Source organism: Phyllostomus hastatus, unplaced genomic scaffold, assembly GCF_019186645.2.
Source record: "Phyllostomus hastatus isolate PE091 unplaced genomic scaffold, TTU_PhHast_1.1 phas_scaffold_129, whole genome shotgun sequence".
Taxonomy (NCBI): domain Eukaryota; kingdom Metazoa; phylum Chordata; class Mammalia; order Chiroptera; family Phyllostomidae; genus Phyllostomus; species Phyllostomus hastatus.
In genome coordinates, this window is record NW_025334009.1 from 3,791,759 (window position 1) to 3,804,964 (window position 13,206).

General features: G+C 63.3%; 1 protein-coding gene across 1 annotated transcript; it reads left to right on the forward strand.

The window, feature by feature from the left end:
* Positions 1-794: 794 nt before the first annotated feature.
* CISH (cytokine inducible SH2 containing protein) lies at positions 795-5,791 on the forward strand. The gene is made up of 3 exons (XM_045856957.1): positions 795-935; positions 3,790-3,998; positions 4,235-5,791. The coding sequence occupies exons 1-3, from the start codon at positions 916-918 to the stop codon at positions 4,765-4,767; spliced, it is 762 nt and encodes a 253-aa protein (XP_045712913.1). The 5' UTR covers positions 795-915; the 3' UTR covers positions 4,768-5,791.
* The last annotated feature ends 7,415 nt before the right edge of the window (positions 5,792-13,206 follow it).

Sequence of the window (13,206 nt, forward strand, 5' to 3'; positions counted from 1 at the left end):
TGGCCCTGCCAGGTGCAAAAGGTTGGGGCGTGTGCCTTCTCCTCAAACACGTTCAGAGGCGACGCCCTTGCCTGGCTCCTTTTGGCTGTGGCAGTCTCAGGCTTGACCCCCGTGGACCTGCTTGGATCTGGGACCTCCCCCCCCCTTCCTCTGCCCCCTATCCCTTTCCAAACCCCACTCCATGCCACTCCCCGCCCCTCCACCCTACACACAGAGCCGGGGGTCCAAATGCGGGACGGAAGAGGGGGGCACTTGCACCCCAGGGAGACCGCCTTGGAGGCGTGTGACCCCGCCCACGCGCTGTCATCTACCAAGAAATAAGGGCGCCTGTCCCCAGCAAAGTACCACGCCCGAAGGAAGTCTGGACTCGAGTCGGTAGAGCCCCTGCCCCTCCCTGGCCTCCTCCAAAACACGTCTTTCCCTCGTCTGGTCTAGGTCACGCTCCAGCCCCCACGTTCGCGTCAGTCCCCGGCCACTCGACTCCGCCTCCTGCGCTGCGATTGGTCTGAGCTCGGGGCCCCGCCTCGTTTTCCTGGAAAGTTCTTGGAAATCTGTCAAAGGTGTTTCCTTTTGAGGTTCCCCTCGCCGCCGCTGCAGTAGCCGGCGCCCCCGCCCGCGCCCCTCCGCGGCCGGGCTGCACCGCCCGCGGTTCTAGGAAGACGCGGCTTCCGGGAAGGGCTGGGACGCGGAGGACAAAAGATTAGGCCTCTGGCCCCGCCTCGCCCTCCCGGCCCGCCCCCCGCCCCCCTCCCCCCCCGCGTTCTCCCGGCCCGCCCGCCCGCCCGCCCGCCGCCTCTCAGTCCCTTCTCGCCGCCGGTGCGCCCGGGTCGTGCGATCTGCGCTCGCTCGGCCCCCTCCAGCCGCCGCCGGCCGGTCGAGCCCCAGCTCCCGAGCTGCCGCCGCTGCTGCCGGGACATGGTCCTCTGCGTTCAGGGGTGAGTAAGCGCGGTTCTCCGCCCCTGTCCTGAGACAAGGGAAAGAGCCAGCCTCGCGCTAGCCGCCGGGGACCAGGGCTCGCCGGGTTGGAGATGACTGAGGACGGCAGGACTTCGGGGGTGACAACAGGGAATGGTGACAACGGTGGGTAGGGAAATGGGGTCGGCTGGCGCGCGGAGGCACAGAGGGTGGGCTAAGCCTGGGTTCTGGCTGGAGCAGGTAGACGCCAGTGGCAGCACAGCCTTGAAGACGTGGCTCGCCTGCCCAGATTCCCTTCTGGGCCCAGAGCGCTCTACCCTAACCTGCCGGCACTGCGCCTACTGGTGACCTTGAGCCAGCCCCTGCCCCCTCTCTGTCCGGTGATCTCCTCTCCCGCCGCCTGCTAGCAATTAGTCTCTTCTTGGGAACCAGCCTGAGACGCTGGCCTCTCCTGGGGCTGGCATCTACTGACCAGCAGCTCTTGGGGGAGAGCCTGGGTTTGGCCTGGTCCTGCCTGGGACACCCCGACAGTTGCCTCACCCCTCCTCCCAGCCCAGCCTAGGATCCTGCCTCTCTCCTCCAAGTTTCCCAAAGACTTGTGGGGGTGGGGCGGGGCGGATAAAACAGTCTTGGCCTTAGCCGAGTGTTCTTGGCACGTTCCTTCCACCCAGAGCTTCAGCCTCACCTTCAGCCAAGGGGTCTGGTCCTCTCCAGAGCGATCTCACAGCTGAGAAATCCCCAGAGACAGCTGGGTGGCCCAGTGGCTGCTATGATCAGAACCGGGTGGTGCCCAGTGGGAAGGACAGAAGGTGGGGCAAGGCTGAAGTGCCCTTGACCTTGCTCTGAGCCACCCCGTTTCCTGGGAGAAGACCTGGGGGCGCCAAGAAGAATGTACTTCTGTGCTTCCCCTGGATTGTCTCGGGGATTGTCTCCCTCCTCTCTGAATTCTGGGGCTCCTAAATGCCTCACCCCCATCACTGCCTTCCTCAGAGCCCCTCACCCCACCCCCAATTCCAGGGTCCCACACTCTCTTCCACTTTGCTTCAGCTGAAACTCAGGGCCAGGGTTGGATGTCAGGGAGCAAGATTTTAACACCTCCATGCACACAGCCCCAGGCCAGCAGGGCCCTCCTGGCTTAGGGACTCCCGCTGTAGGTCTGAGCTGCCAGCTCCGTGGAGGGGCCCCTCAGGGCTGAGTTTGCCTCACTGGCGCGTGTCCCCAGGAGGGACTCAAAGGCTGGGCTCCATAGCAGGCACACACATGTACACACCACCCACACCTGGAACACACCAGCCCCCGCCCCCGCGGTGACGATGACACAGCCGTGGACACACCCAGACACCATGTCAGCCCTAGAGTCGCCCACATCCATGTGTGTCCTGCTAAGTTGTCCGGACGTGGCCACCCCCAGAGTCTCCAGTCTGACTGGCTAGCTGCCTACCGTGCTGGAAGATTCCCAGGCCGGAGCTGATCCCTGAGGCCCAACAGGCAGGCCACCAGCCAGGTCCTTGGAACCCGGCCTCAGCTCCCTGAGTGGGATTGCAGAGCACCGCCCCCCCCATACCCTAGGGCAGCCAGAATGGGTGTGGGAAAGGATTAGACAGGTGTAGTGTGCCAAGGTCTGTGGCCCCCTCTGCTCCTGAGTACGTAGGGGCCCTTCTTTGTTTAAATCTTCTAAGGGTCGTCCCTGACCTTCACGGTTGGATTTGGCTCCTGCCCACGTCTTCCTGCCTCCCCAGCAGTGTCTGGCACTGCTGACCCACGCCGTCCCCCTACTCCTTCCTGTGGCCTGGCAGGGTCGGCTCAGGAGCAGGGAGACCCTGCCTCCCACGCAACACCCTTTGCTTTTATGGCTGGGTTATCAGTTTTTCTCAAGGGTCGGGCCCATGGGTTCATGACCTCGGACCAGAGGGGAACCAGGCCCAGAGCTGAAGCCTGAGGGTGCACTTTGTGAGCAGTGAGGGAGGACCAGCTGTCCCTTCCTCGGGCACCAGGGCCATGCCCTTCACTCCCGGGAAACCCAGGATCGCCGTGCTGGGTGGGGTTCCCCCAGAGGGAAGCTACTGCTCAGAGGAGGACTGGTTCAGCAGTCCAGCTCTTGCCATCTGAGGGTAACGTGTGGCTGAAGCCCTCGTGTCTGGGGGGGCTAGGACCCCTCATTGTGGGTGGGGACAGTTCTGGTGCAGAGCCAGCTCTGCAGGGGATCACAGGGCCTAGCAGGGCTGGCTTGCCAGCGTGGGACCAGGGATGGGCACGAGCACCTCGCCCTTTGTCAGGAGCTCACGTTCACGGGAGGTGGCACGAGTCAGCGCCTTTAGAGGCCGCTGCTCACGTGGAATGCTCAGCTGGGAGGAGCAGGGAGGAGCCGAGAGCAGGATCGGACGCTGACCTGTTTAAGCTCTGCCCACTGTGGACTGAGGTCCCTCCCATTGCCCCACCGGGCCAGTGCATTTAACTGGCGCACCTCGGCCAGGAGGGCACCAGTGTGAGGCGTCTTCGCGCTGCATCCTGTCAGTGCGGCGAGGACACCAGCTGGCCGCTGTGAGTGAGGAATGTCTACAGGGAATGATCTGTGGTTTCGATGGGTGCCCAAGAGAGGGAGAAGAGAGAGAGATTATGCACTGTGCAACAAATGCAGGAGGGTGGAGACGTCTCTTTCAAAAGGGAGCCCGTGTGTGGGGGAAGCAGCCACGGGGAGTTTTGTGACGATGAGTGGGAGGAGGGGTGCTGGACGCATTGAGCCCGTGGGTGGGCCGGCGGGGAGCTGAGGCTCACCGAGAGGGGCTGGGGTCGTGTAGCCGGCCTGGGGCGAAGGAGAGCTCTGAAGTGGGGACAGCCAGGGCCGCCACTCACTGCCCGCCCACTCCGTTCTAGACCTCGTCCTTTTGTGGCTGTGGATCGGATGGGGCAGAGGCCCCGGTGGGCCCAGCCTGAGCCAGCTATGCAGCCTTTGCCTGCCGGGGCCCTCCTGGAGGAGGTGACAGAGGAGATCCCAGCCCAGTCAGAGGGTGAGCCCAAGGTGCTAGACCCAGAGGAAGATCTGCTGTGCATAGCCAAGACCTTCTCCTACCTTCGGGAATCAGGTAAGTCTGAGGAGGGGGCAGGCTTTAACCCGGGAAGCCTGAAGGAGGAAGCTTAGCTCTGACTGTTAATTCTGATTTAAGAGGCACAGCCCCGCCCAGGAGAGTCTGTGGGGGGAGGTACAGCGCCCCCCAGGGAAGCCAGAAGTGGGAGACAGAGCCGCCCTGCGCTGGTTGGGTGCCCCCCGATAATTACCACCGTGACCAATCTCTCGGCCCCCTCTCCACCACTTGCCTAGGCTGGTACTGGGGTTCCATTACGGCCAGCGAGGCCCGGCAACACCTGCAGAAGATGCCAGAAGGCACATTCCTAGTACGTGACAGCACCCACCCCAGCTACCTGTTCACGCTGTCGGTCAAAACCACCCGCGGCCCCACCAATGTGCGCATCGAGTACGCCGACTCCAGCTTCCGCCTGGACTCCAACTGCCTGTCCAGGCCGCGCATCCTGGCCTTCCCGGACGTCGTCAGCCTCGTGCAGCACTACGTGGCCTCCTGCGCCGCCGACACCCGAGGCGACACCCCGGACCCTGCACCGCCTCCAGCCCTGCCCGTCCCCAAGGAGGATGCACCGGGCGACCCAGCGCTGCCCACCCCGGCGGCCACCGCCGTGCACCTGAAACTGGTGCAGCCCTTCGTGCGCAGGAGCAGCACCCGCAGCCTGCAGCACCTGTGCCGCCTGGTCATCAACCGTCTGGTGGTCGACGTGGACTGCCTGCCGCTGCCCCGGCGCATGGCCGACTACCTCCGGCAGTACCCCTTCCAGCTCTGACCCGGCCCACAGCCTCCTCGCCTCCCCCAGCCATGCTCGGGAGGGGAACCCTGGCCCCAGCTGGACTTGGGCTCTCGCTGTCCCCCCTCCAGACATCCTGGCGCCCACGTCCTCCTGGCGCCGGACCAGGAAGAGTCAGCAGGAGCGAGGCTGGGGGCGAGGTGGGGGGAGGTGTCCCACAACCTGAAGGTCTCGCCCCAGCTCCCATGTGGCTCCCTGGTGGTGAGCCGTGTGTCGGAGACAGAGGGAGACGGGCAGGATCTGTCTCACCTGTGGGCTGGGGCCGGGCGCCCCCTCACCTGCCGTGGCCTCCAGAACTGTAGAGACTCTGCCAGCCCTGGTTTCTCAGTTTGCAGGGCGGGGCGGGCCCCCTCCTTCCAACCTGTGTTTCTCAGGGAGGACGGCAGCCAGGGGAACTGAGGTTGACAGTGACAGTCCCCTGGTGGGAGAGCAGGCCAGGCTGGGAAGTGCACAGTTTTACAGTATTTATTTATTTATTCTCCGGGGGTTGGTCTCAGGGTAAGCCAACCCCTCTCCCCTGATCCCTGAGTGCTCGGAGACCCCAGCTTCTCTGGCTCCTCCCTGCGGAGAGCCCCATCCTGAGACAGGGTGCTGGACCTGAGGCAGCCACGGATGTCCTGGTGCTGACCCCCCACCTGTGAATGTGTCCACCCTCTTCTGCGTCCGGCCTGCTCTGGGAGGGTGGGCGAATGGACGAGAAAAGGGAGCCCAAGCTGCAGCTCCCCCGCCCCCTGCCTGCAGAGCGCCACCCACACAGGGCTAGACTCCAGGGGCAGCGGCTGCCGCTCCGGGCTCCCGGGTTTGCTTCCTTCCCAGGAAGGTGCGCCTGCCACCTGAGAGAGGGAAAGAAATACGTATCTGATAAGACTTTATAAAATAATTATTATAACAAAAAAAAAAACAGTTTGGTAGTCCTTTTTTCTTCCACTGGTTTTTCTGTAATGACAATAAAATCGTGCCTTTCATTTGTGGAGGCCCGAGTGGGGCCTCTCTTGAGCTCTGAGCACTGCGTGTGCCCTTCGACCTTATTGTCATTGTCACACTTCACGTCTGGGTCAGCGGAGGCCCGGGGACTTGATGTGGCTAAACAGGCCCCGCCAGGGGCCCACTGAGGTGTGGAGGGGACAGGATGCAGCCTTTCTCTCGTTCCTCCTTGCCCCCCCGGGGGTTGGGGGGCTGGGGTCTTGGGAAGCAGGCGGGGAGGGCCTGCAGGGTCACCGCCCAGGCCACCGCTGGCTCGGGAGTGGTGGCGGCAGCAGAGCAACGGAGCCGCGATGCGAAAATAGGGGGACGCCAATGAAAGATTAAAAGCAGAGAATTCTTGGGGGATGGGTGCTGTGGGTCATCTCTGGCGACCTTGTCTTTTGAGGTGACGAGGCCGATGGTCAGGGAGGGCTTGGCCGGTGGTCCTGGGGAGAAGGCCCAGTGTGTGCAGAGGCGCCAGGGGGTGACCGGGACGCTCCCATGCCCAACCACCGGGAGGCCTGCCGAAGGGTCCTTCCGCGCGGTGGGGCAGCTCTGCTGGGTTGAGCATAGTGGCCGGGAAGCTGGCAGGCAGGCAGGCCTGGCCTCAGGTTGGGGCAGGTGGTGTTGGGGGACCCCCTCCTTCACTCAGGGTCCCACACACCGGAAGTGGGGGGAAGAGCAGTTCAAATGGAAACACCCCTCGTCTGGCGCTCTGACTTCGGAACGCGCCCGCACCTGCGCACCTGCCATCCCACTGGGTCCCGCAGTGGGTGTTCCGCCCCTTCACTCGAATACACGCCGCAGGAGAGCTCCCAGCATCCTTTAGTCGCCCAGCCCTTGTTTCATAGACGGTGCTCACCTCCCCTTTTCTTAGCCTTCAGACAACTGGAAGCTGCAGACCCGAGGAGGCCAGCGCTGGCCGGTTGGGAGCAGGGGGGTGTGAGGGGGCACAGGGGGGCAGGAAAGGATACAAAGGAAGAGCTGTGGGGGCCCAGGACCTTGGGGGCAAAGAGCGGAGCTGGCGCTGGGTGAGAGTGAGCGGAGGCAGGTGAGGGCTCTCTCCCGGGAGTGGTGTGTCACCTGGTCTGGGGCACCTGGTCTGGGGCACCCAGTCTGGGGCCTCCTCCGCTGCTGGCTGCGTCCGGGGCCTGAGAACAAGCCTCCTCCAGGTCCCCATGGCCCTGCCAGGGGGGTATGAAGTGTCCTATTGCTTCAGCCTGGGTCTTGGTGACTTTGTGACTCCCAGAATGTCTGTGGTGACCCCTGTGCGCACTCTGCCCCCAGGTCTGAGTCCCCTGGCAGGCGGGGGGCAGACACGGAGTTGTCAGAGGGAAGCCGTCCCCTGCCTGGGGCGGTGGCCTGGACAGAAAGCTGCAGTGACCAGAGGGAGCCCAGGAGCTTCACTGACGATGGAGGGGAGACATCGCAGTGTGTCCACGGGCGCCGGCCGTGGGCAGGGCTGTGCACCTCCTGCGGTGCTCAGCACACCCCGAGAGTGGGTCTAACGAGTACCCATCCCCCACAAATAAGGAAACTGAGGCCCGGAGGGGCGAGGGTCTGGCCGACGAGGGGAGGCACAGAGCAGAGCTATCCTCGAGGGGTCTCAGCTGTCCCCCGCCCCTGGACTGCTGCGTGAGATGGCGAGGGCTGGCCGCTCTCAGGTGAGGTGCGCTTGGATGCTGGTTCTATCATCTCCAAGCATCACCTCCTATCCAGCAGGCCACTGTCCTGTCCAGCAGGGTCCCCTCCCCCTCCCCCTTGCCTCAGCTCAAATCAGGGTGCAGCTCTCACCTGGGGAGGGGCTGCCAGCTACTTCTGAACCCTGGTAATTTTATGCTTTAGTCTTATCTTCGTGTCTCCCTCTCTGTGAAGTGAGTGATGCCAAGAACAGGGACCGTGGAAGCTGTGTCCTCGGGCCCCAGACCCCGAACAGAGACCTAGTTTAACAGGTGCGGAAAATCCTCTGGTCAGCACAGTCACCCCTGGGTGGTCCTGAGCTAGTAAGAGGGGCGCACCCTGCCAGCACTGGCTGGGGAGGAAGAGGGGCCGCCCGGTAGGGGCACTGGGCCCAGCACACCAGCACTAACAGTGACTGATGGAAGCCCTTCACCAGCTAAGTCCTTCACCGGCTCACACGCCCCTTGGGTACCTGCTGGGCCAGACTCCACCTGGGCCCTGGGCACACAGACAAGTGAACTAATGGGCACTCAGGAAAAGTTTAGAGAGTAAACGAAGCAACGCAGAGGGTGGGGCAGGGTGGCTTTGGGTGCAGGGGCGCTGCTGCGGGTGAGAGGCTCGGGAAAAGCTCTGGAGCGGGTGGCCCTGAGTCTGGACACCCGAGCAAAGAGCAGGAGCTCACTATGCGACAACTTAGGGCAAGGACGTCCCAGGTGGCAGGAGCTGCCAGTGCAACGGCCCTGAGCAGGGCCACGCCCAGTACGACAGGAGTGAGGAGAAGGAATGGCTGCCCGGGGCAGAGGGGGCGCATGGTGTGGCCGAGCACCTCCTGAGTGTTTAGCAGGAAACTTCCCTGACCCGATGCTCATGTCCAAGGGGCAGACCTGTAGGCTGGCTGGGGACGGCCCCGAGAGGACCTGGGGGCAGGACACCAAAGGGGGCTGACGGGTGTGAGGGGGGACCCAAGAAAACCCAGAATTATCTTCTGCAAGGCGGGCCCCTTGTAGTACAGGCTTCCCCCACTAGGTGAGTGTTCCAGGAACCCATCTGCATCAGTGTGCCACCTGGCATTGTTGTGAGAGGCTGGATTTGGCTTCAGTTTTGTTTTGTTTTTTTTGAAGACGCTTTCAACGTGTTTGTCCATTTCATGACGGGTGACTTATGAGCACATCTGCCCACACCGCGCTGAGTGTTCAGCAGTTTTTGACCAAAACCTGCCAGATCCCCAAGCCCCACCCTCCCTATTCACCCAGCCTTTCGGGGAACATCTTTTTTTGTCTGTTTGTTTCCCCAGGCGGAATAAATCCTCAAAGGGAAACATTTGCCGATGTGGAAGAGGTGAAACAAGAAATGGCAGAAGCACTAAAAAGCATCAAAATTTACAAGTTTAAGAACTGTTCTGAGAGATGTAAAAACCTCTCAAGAGGTGTATTACACCACATGGAGAGTACACAGAAGGTGACTGGAGTTTAAACATGTAACATAAATACACAATTTTTTACAAAGAAACTCTGGGCTCTGTTGGGCCCCCCTCACAGGGGCGATGGCAGGGTGCGGTGTGGTGGGAGCGGGAGAAGGTGGACACTGAGGCTTGGTGACCCTGGGTGGGCCCACACCCCACTGAGTTCTCACCGCAGACTTGCACACCAGCAGAGGTTGTCCCCATTTACAGCCCAAGAGGGAAGACTCACAGGAAGCTAGTGGCTCTTTGAGGGTCCCACAGCTCGTGAGGGACAGAGCCCAGGTCCAAACTCTGACTTGAGAGCTCTGCTCTGCCTCCCAGGGGCTAGTAAGCCAAAGCCTTGGTGCTCAAGGGGTGGGTCAGTTCAGAAGGGCTTCCTGGAAGAGGGGGCAAAGGCTAGGGCTGGAGGGCTGGGTCCTGGAGGATTCTGCCAGGCCCTGGGGAGGCAGAGCTTGGTCCTGGGTGCTGTGCCTCCCTGGACTCAACCCTCCTCTGGAGCAACTCTGGGGACAGAGATGCCACGTTGTCATCCAGGCCAGTGGGAGGTCACACTGGGACATTTCACCACAATCATCGAGTGCTCTAACACCCCCGAGTCATCAGGCCCCGCACCAAGGCCTGGCCGTTCATCTGCCGGGTGAGCAGGCCTTGCAGGCCGAGGGTGGACACAGGTCTGAAGGGGGCTGGGGGCGTGGATGGGTGGGCCGCCGTCTCAGGGGAAGCCTCCGGCCCCGCACAGCCATGCGCAGGGAGGTGGAGCAGCAAGGGCCGACAGGGGCCTGGAAGAAGGCAGGAGGGTCCCAGGGGGTTCCCAGAGGCCCCCTCCTCCAGGAGAAGGCGGCCCTTCGGGCCTGGGCAGCCCTTGCGCACCCACCCGCTGGGCCAGTCTCACTGGAAAGCAGGACCGAGCTTTGCCGGAAACCCAGTCGCCTCTCCTTGTGAGTGTGTCCTTCCCCTGACCCCTGACCCCTGACCCCTGACTGCCTGGTGTGGGGCCCGTCCCCAGCTTCAGCTGGCCCCACAGCGGGCTGCCCAGCAGGTCGGTCACTCCAGCAGCCACTCTGGGGCAGCCGGTGAGGGCTCCTGTGCCCAAGGCTGGAGAGAGAGGAGGCCCCTGGAGGTTCCGTCTTTCTGACGCACCTCACACCTGGTTTTACTCCGGCCGCCCCTCCGGTCTGCCCCGAGGGCTGCGCACTCGGTTCTGGGAGGTTCCCCTCCCCCGCACTCAGTTCAGATGGTTCCTTGGCTGCGAAACGGGGAGCGTGAGGGGACCTGGGGGCCCCAGGGGGGGCTTGTGAGGTGACGCTCAGAGAAGCCTGACAGGGTTCGACGTGGCAGCTGCTACAGCTGTCATTGTGTCTACTCCTTGTCCACGTGTTTAATCCCGCTTGAGAGGCGGACGGGAAAGTGGTTGGTGTCCCCTGTGGTCCCCCTGGGGGCCGCAGGGGAGCTGGGCTGGAACTCTCTGGGCTTCTGAGCAGCCCCTGACCCCATCTGTCCGCCACCGCCCTCCAAGTCCAGCCCTCCACCCTCCGGTGCCATTTGCCCCCCCCACGGCCTTGGGTTCTAGCCCCGGCGAATAGATCCTTTGGTTTCCGTCTCTGTGTGGATCGGCATGAAGCCCAGTCCAGCCCAATCTTCTGGCAACTTCTTTTCCAGCTCCACGACAGATTGGGCCATCTGCTACCCTTGCTCAGGGCCTCCCTCAGGCCTGTTACTTGCCCAACCCTCAGCGGCCTGCACCCTCAAAGGTGAGTCACAGGTGACGGAAGGGAGCTGGTCAGGTGCCTCTAGGTCTGTCCCATTTCAAAGATGCCAGCCTGGGACCCACAGAGGCGAAGCAGCTTATCGATAGTCAACCAGGGAGGACGCTGGCATAGGGGGTTCAAATACCGGGCCCGAGAGCCCGTGCCCTCACCCTGGAGCTCTTGAACTGGAGTCTACCGCCTGCTGGCTGGCAGCGTGAGCAGCCTGGTTCCTGGCCCCCCGGGCTCCTAGTGCCCAGACCTGGGCTCCTCATGGCCCCGAGGCACAGCCCCACCCTTCTCCCATCTGGGAGACAGTCCCCACATCCGCCCCTGGCCGGTCGGTCTCCAAGTCTGCTCACCTTGCCCCTGGGCCCTCCCCATGCCCCCGAGGCTGTCTTGCCCAGACCTACCCTTATCCCCTCTCACCCCTGGCTGGACCCCCTGGTTGGACCCCCTGGCTGGACCCTCCGCTGGACCCTCCTGACGGCCCCCTGGCCAGCCCGACCGCCAGCTCCAAGGTGCAGTGCTCAGACGCCCGACCCCACTGAGCGCTGTTCTCGGGCCTCCGCCGTCTCTGCCCGGGCCGTGCCCCAGGGTCCAGGACTCGGCTTTCCAAACTGCCAAGCCACTTCTTCGTCCTGCTCCCCACCCCCAAGGAGCCCACCAGGCTGTCATTCATCCCGGAATGTCCTCCCCCCTCCATTCTGCCAGGGCAAACTCTTACTCACCCGTCGAAGCCAGCTTCCAACGCTCCTTTCCTAAGAAGCCCCCCCAACCTCCCCAGCCTTCACTCACACCTGCTTCAGGCGCCGCCCTGCGTCCCGGGGAAGCCCTGGAGCCCGAGCTCTCCCTGGCCGCGGGAGGAGAAAACACACCTTCCATAACGGGTTAAAAACAGGCATTCTCTGACTTCTTGTGAAGCCTCCCTCTCTCTCTCTCTCTCTCTCTCTCTCACACACACACACACACACACACACACACACACACACCGTGCTTCCCCTGAAAGTCCCCTGGGGGTGTCTTTGAGGAGGTGAACCAGCCAGGTGAGGAGGAAGAACACAGGCACGGTTCAAAGCTCGGCCCTTCCAGACTCACTGTAGGGCCTCAGGCGAATAGTTACAGCTCCCAGCACCTCCGTCCCCCACCCCCGTCGTCTGTGTGACAGAGGCTGCGGCGCCACGCCACGCCATGCCATGCTGTGCCACGGGCGGATTGGGAAGGGCCGGGCCTCGCTTGGGCAGGCACAGAGGGGGTGGAAGCCGGTGCTCGCCTCCCAGCAGGCCTGGAGCGGAGGGGTCTTTCTCACGCGGCCGGGGCTGGATGCTCAATGGAGAGACACTTGCTCCCGTGGCCCAGGTCCAGGGGAAGCGGGCAGGGCCCAGAGCACAGGAGGCAGCCTCTGAGGGCTGCTGTGCCCAGTGGTCCCCACGGGTGACCCCCACACTCTGGCGGCGTGGCTGGAGGGAGAGGGACACACAGCCGACGCGCCCCAGGCAGAGCCCTGTCCCAGGGGCTGTGTCCACACCCAGCACTCGTGAGCCCCACGGGGCCTTTCCTGTCCCCGGACCTGGGCTCCTGCACCGTCAGAGGGAAGGGTTTCACTCAGAGTCTGGACTGGGCCAGAGCTCCTTCCTCCAAAGGAGCCCTTCACAGCTGCCCGTCCCCGCTTCTGAGCGCCAACACGCAGTGCGTGTGTGCGTGCGTGCATATGTGTATGCGTGTGTGTGTGCATGTGTGTGTGCGCGTGTGTGTGTGTGGCACGTGCTTGTTGGCGTTTGCATTGGGCAAGCACCCCCGTGGCGTCTCAGCGTCCTCAGGTGGAGGCCCTGGCAGAAGAGCAGCTTCTCAGGAACCCTGTTGTCCAAAGCCCCAGGGACACGAGGCCCGAGGAGGCTGATCCAGGGGACAGGTTAGAGGGCGTGGGTAAGACTCGAGGGGCGACTTCCCCACAGAGAGCACCTTCCCCCACTGTCATGGCTGCGGGGGCGGCCCTGGGACCCTCGCCAGCCCCATGTTGCCGTCCGGGCACCTTGGAGGCGGGTGACCTGGGCAGGCGGCTCCGTCTCCCTGAGCCATCTGAGCCCCAACGTGGTACGAAGTCCCGGCTTTGCTGCCACTGCCATGGGCCCCTTGCTCCCCACCCTAGGGTGCCCAGGCTGCTCTCTGTAGCTCTTGACCTCTTCCCTCTAGCCGGCGGGTGCCTGAGGGGGGCTGTGCTTTGGGAGCAGCAGCACCCCTTTCCCGTCTGGGCCTCAGCGGGTGAGCCGGGGCCTGCTAGGCTCAGGAGGTCCCTGGGCCTTGCACGGGACAGAGGAGGTGTGGCGTGGCCACCCCGCCCCCACCCGGGGTGAGGTGTTTTCGCTAGAACTGAAGCAGCTGTGGCTGGAGGCCTCTTCCCAGGAAAAAAGAGCAGGGCGCCTCTTCCAAGAACTCCGAGGAGGCAGGGGCGGGGGAAGCGGGGGAGTTAATTTTAAACCAAACAGCCTTCAACGCTTCTCAGGAACTGGTTGCTCAACCTGACCTGGCAGGTCTCAGGCGAGTGGGCAGGCGCGGTGCCAGCTCAGA

What these genes read in the sequence shown, in the direction of transcription:
- CISH (XM_045856957.1), top strand. Translation starts at nt 916, where the DNA reads ATGGTCCTCTGCGTTCAGGG. An exon ending in ATGGTCCTCTGCGTTCAGGG is followed by an intron (nt 936 to 3,789) that starts GTGAGTAAGCGC and finishes ACTCCGTTCTAG; the next exon opens with ACCTCGTCCTTTTGTGGCTG. An exon ending in CTCCTACCTTCGGGAATCAG is followed by an intron (nt 3,999 to 4,234) that starts GTAAGTCTGAGG and finishes CCACTTGCCTAG; the next exon opens with GCTGGTACTGGGGTTCCATT.